We start from the raw sequence: 5,188 nt of genomic DNA, 5'->3' as shown, positions 1-5,188 counted from the left end.
CGGAGCCTGGCCGAGCAGATACACGACCCAAACAAATAGAAATCTGCATCAGCACTACGGGAACACACGAATTGCCGAGTGTCACAGGCACTCGCGAAGGCATGAAAACACTCGGCAAAGGCTTTGCCGAGTGTAACACTCGGCAAACAACACACGGCAAATTTTGTGTCGGCAAACACTACTTTGCCGAGTGTCAAAACTCGAGCACTCGGCAAACATTTTGCCAACGGCCAAAAAACACTCGGCGAAAAAAAAATACTCGGCGAATAGACGCTGACGGCGTCGGGGGGTAACGGCGGGTTTGCCGAGTGCCGGACGGTAGGCACTCGGCAAACACCAGGGGTATGCCGAGTGTCGAGTGTCTTGTCCATGACACTCGGCAAATATGACCTCTTTGCCGAGTGTCATGGACAAGACACTCGACACTCGGCATACCCCTGGTGTTTGCCGAGTGCCTACCGTCCGGCACTCGGCAAACCCGCCGTTACCCCCCGACGCCGTCAGCGTCTATTCGCCGAGTATTTTTTTTTCGCCGAGTGTTTTTTGGCCGTTGGCAAAATGTTTGCCGAGTGCTCGAGTTTTGACACTCGGCAAAGTAGTGTTTGCCGACACAAAATTTGCCGTGTGTTGTTTGCCGAGTGTTACACTCGGCAAAGCCTTTGCCGAGTGTTTTCATGCCTTCGCCGAGTGCCTGTGGCACTCGGCAATTCGTGTGTTTCCCGTAGTGGCTGGTGCAAGATTTCCTATTTGTTTGGTTCGTGTATCTGCTCGGCCAGGCTCCGCGCGTGCAAGATTCCTTCCGCAACCAGGCTCTGCCAGTGCGAGGAAATCGGTCGTTTCTGCCGGGCCAGGCTCGCGTGGTGCAGGTAATTAGCCATCTAATGATGTTATTAGTACATTATTAGCACATATTAAATGATATTAATATATTTTGATTAATATTAAGGAGTAATAAGATAAACTAAGAGCTATAAGATAATAGTTTCTCCGTAATAAATGTCATTACGATGATTATTTATATATTTTCATCTCATGCAACCTGTTCTCGTCCGAGCAACCAAACAGCTTCTCGGGAGAGCCTGGCCCGTGCGAGCAGGCAACCAAGCACCATGCTCCTGCATGCAATGGACCTGACTCTAGGGAGCCAGGTTGGCTGGTGCGAGCCAGGCTAGACTCCTCCGGCAACCAAATAGGCCTAAGATCCGATGGCTAACAGCCAAAGGTCCTAACCAAAATTTGTGTTCATCTGCATATTTGCACTCCTATTCAGTTTATCAATCCATGCGTGATAACTGAAGCAAAGCGAACAGATTTACAGTAGCTATTCAGTGTGATTTCGGTTTGAAAACTTGAAGCATTGTCTACCCGCGAACCTGATCAAGAAACGTCTATTCGTATTAATTAAGATCTTGGAGAAGAATCTTCTGTGTCAGCAGTAAGATATCAAATTTACACTTACAATTAATTTCACACACACACACATATAACACAACCTCGTAGCATTTATTCAAAACAATAGTAAATCTCTTTTAGATGAAGGAATAGTTTTATTCCAGCCATAAGGCATGCAAAGCCAAAATAGTTTATATCTAGCCTCTAGCTCTAGTAAGAAAAAAAATACCACAAAACATGACAAATATCTCCCTGAAGTGATGTCACATGAACCATATTAAATAACTCATCCAGGCACAAGGTAAAGTGGGAAAAAAGAATAGAGTTTTGCTATTTATCTGTCGACAGATTTTTGAAAATTTTTGATGTTGCAAATATTGTCATTAGATGTTGCAAACATTATTCTTCGATGTTTCAAAATATTTCATGATTTTAGGGGAGGAAATGTGGCAGATTCTCCCGATGTTACGGATACTATTTACCACGTTTCAATGTATTACTCTCGCATGTTGTATAGTACTTCATGTTTCAGTCATATGCAACATGGGAGAATAACATCTGCAGCATCAGAGTAACGTATGCAACATCATAAAATTCAACAGATTTTACCCTAAAAAATCTATCGACAAATAAATAGACACTCCCAAAAGAATAACACAAGCGCTCGATGTTCCTTGCATCTAGCTACGAAAGGGCTATGCCGGCAAGCAGGTAGGAGATCCAATAAACCTCTCTCGCTGCACTTCTTGTACTCACGTCTCGCTTCGATCTATGTTTCTCATGCCATGGGCCGTGGCAATGGAGTCATAATGATTGTTTGTTGTGACTCAAAACTATGGGCATGCACCTTACAAAGAAAACGAAAAAGGCAATTAAATACCCGTGCACCTTAGTAGCAATTAAATGCGCAGGCATCTTGGAATGGAGTGAAAATAGAAATTAAATGTGCATGCACATTAGAAAATCTTGTCCACGAGTTAGGATTTGATTTTTTTGATAAATATTTAATAATATGAATGCATTCTTTATGGAACAGAGGGTGTAGCTCTTATATTAAAGCAAAAGGAAAGTATCACGGAAGGCAGCGTCGTGGAAGAAATGACCATGGGTGCTGATAAGGTCGCTGCCGAGCCAAATGGTGGCGGTGTCCCCACCACCAGCAGTAGCAGCAGCAGCAAGGTGCTGGTTGCCGTGATGATACCGGCGAGCATGGTGCTGGTGTAGCTTTTCTCCATCCTCCTTGTGCTCCTCTCCAAGTTGGCCCTCAACACCAGCATGCGCCCCTACATGCTCCTTGCCTACCGCAACCTCATTGGTGCCGCCGCCGTGGCGCCTCTCACCCTCATCTTTGAGAGGTATGCAATGAACTACATACCTTGTTAGTTCTCTTGCTAGCTCCAGCAAACGCACGCATGTATCGGTCTCAGATCAATTTCCAAATAAAGTGCACATGACTGGTTGTGAAGAAACAGAACTTGGGTTTCAATATTTGAATCTGAGCAATTCTTTCATTTGTAGAGATCCAAGAGTTGTGCAACAAAAATATGTGTTCTCACCTTGCTTTCCTCTTGATGAAATACATGCTCAGGCACGTTCTTGGAAAAAGAACAAAAATAGGTGTATAATCGAATTGATGTAATATCTTGTTTTCTTGAAGGTTTTCTCATTTTTTTTGTTACTCATTTGCCATTTCTTGGTTGCCTTATGATGCAGGGATGTAACAAGGAAAATGCCAAATCTTGTTCAATGGGGTTGGATTTCCCTGAATGCTACATTTGGGTTAGTACTTTCTCACCATCATGTGCTCAATTGCAGTATATACTTTAGTCTCCTTGGAAGGTAGAAATCGATTGTTTTCATGGAATGTTTGTAAAAAAGGGAAAGGTAAAATTAAACTTAGATCCCTCAGATTGTTGAGTTCTCACTTGTTGAGTTCAAACACTATAAAAAAAATATCAGTTTTATGCAACCAGTCCCTTCAAAATATGATCATATTGATCTTACAGAAACAAGACCTGATCGAAGATATCTTGTAGTGAAACTTGTATGAAAATAAATATCTTGTAGAGAAACTTAAGCAATCTTCTGTACTTAATAACTACTCATAAGTCATAACACAAGAACTCGATGTGACCATTTGAAAGAGTGCATGAATTTGCTACTGGAAGATCTTATTAGTAAATTGTCTAGATAGAATTTCTTAAGAAGTATAAAGTGCAAAAATAATGATGCAGTGCACATTCTTTGCCACATCTCTTTTGAGGGAAAATTATTGTCAGAATTTTGAGTTAGCCCTTCACTTCTGTCTGATGTAGGATTATCCTTGCAATGGGGCTGTACTACTACGGGCTGCACAGCACCAATGCCACATACTCTGTCATCTTCCTGAATCTGATCCCCGTCATGACCTCTCTCATCGCCATCACACTCCGGTATTCAAATTTTCCGCATACAAATCTGAATACAATGTGACAAAACAAGCTGACCAGTAATCTATATGTGTGAAACATTGTTTAGGGTAGAGAACTTGATCCTTACAAGTTGGTGTGGAAGGATGAAGCTCTTAGGCATCTTGACATGTGTTGGGGGAATGATGATGGTCAGACTGTACAAAGGCAAGCTGGTGCATCATCCTTGGCCTACCCACCTGCTGAAATCACAGTTCCATGCAGCGACAAGCCCTACCCATCACCACAATATGGTTGCTGGCACATTGTTCCTGTGCGGAAGCTGCCTTGGTTATGCATTTTGGTTCATCATACAGATGCATACTTGATCATGAGAATGTTTTTAGTATGCTTTATATGTATAGCTACTTCTGAAGGAGCGATATGAATGTTCAGCATCCATTAAAACACTCCAATTCTTGCTTACTGGAATTTTATGTCACCGCAGATTAGGCTAGCTAAGGTGTTCCCATATCGGTATTGGGCGACAACACTTACATGTCTGTCAGGAAGCCTGCAGGCATTTGTGATTGGCATCCTGATCGACTCGAAGAAATCAGCATGGACGCTCAAATGGGACCTTCAACTTCTGACAGTTATATACTCGGTAAGGCGGCACGCCATGCTTTACCTTTATATGAAACATGATATGCTAATCACCTATTCCGTCGAAACAGGGGGTGTTCACCACCAGTGTAGCATTTATGCTGATGTCATGGGCAGTCAAGCGCCGCGGCCCAATCTACCCTCCCATGTTCAACTCATTGGCGATGATTGCCACAGTTGTTATGGACTCGGTGTTGCTTGATACCAATATCTTCTTGGGGAGGTGAGTTCTTGTTGCTGAACAGAGAGATGTATCAGCTTTGCAATAAGCCGGTAGCAAATACAACAAATGCCAGTGTACATGTTGCATACTCTGATGCCACTAGCTGCTTGCTTCCATGATCTGCAGCATACTGGGGACGTTGCTCGTCATCTTGGGGCTCTATACATTTCTGTTGGGGAAGGGGAAGGAGCTGCAGCACGCTGCGGCAGCGCAGAAGGCCAATCAGAAGCAATACACCTCAAATGGAGAGCAGGGTGGACATGAGTTGCAGTTGCGGCATGGAGATGAAATAGCATAGCTGTGGAAGACATACTCTAAAATAAAGCATACTGATTATTGCTGGATAGGCATTCCACAATTAGTCGCGATTATGATGAACATTTGTAGCAAGGCTTGATAGTTTTGGAAGTCAATTCCCTTAGTGCCACCAACAAGGTTACATGTTCCTTGTGTGCCATGGAAATTATAAAGTTCCCTCGTTGCTATCAATTCAAACCTTTTGCCTTATGTGCCATTCCGC

General features: G+C 43.1%; 1 protein-coding gene across 1 annotated transcript; it reads left to right on the top strand.

Moving 5' to 3' along the window:
• Nucleotides 1–2,496: 2,496 nt before the first annotated feature.
• Nucleotides 2,497–4,966, top strand: LOC101783238 (WAT1-related protein At5g64700-like). Its single transcript, XM_012848951.1, is given in 8 exon segments — nucleotides 2,497–2,571; nucleotides 2,617–2,747; nucleotides 3,106–3,171; nucleotides 3,708–3,824; nucleotides 3,910–4,178; nucleotides 4,298–4,446; nucleotides 4,517–4,668; nucleotides 4,795–4,966. Coding segments are annotated over 8 exon segments (1,131 nt in total).
• Nucleotides 4,967–5,188: the final 222 nt, after the last annotated feature.

This window comes from Setaria italica, chromosome IX (assembly GCF_000263155.2).
Source record: "Setaria italica strain Yugu1 chromosome IX, Setaria_italica_v2.0, whole genome shotgun sequence".
NCBI lineage: Eukaryota > Viridiplantae > Streptophyta > Magnoliopsida > Poales > Poaceae > Setaria > Setaria italica.
This window is presented reverse-complemented; position numbering and strand designations above follow the sequence as displayed.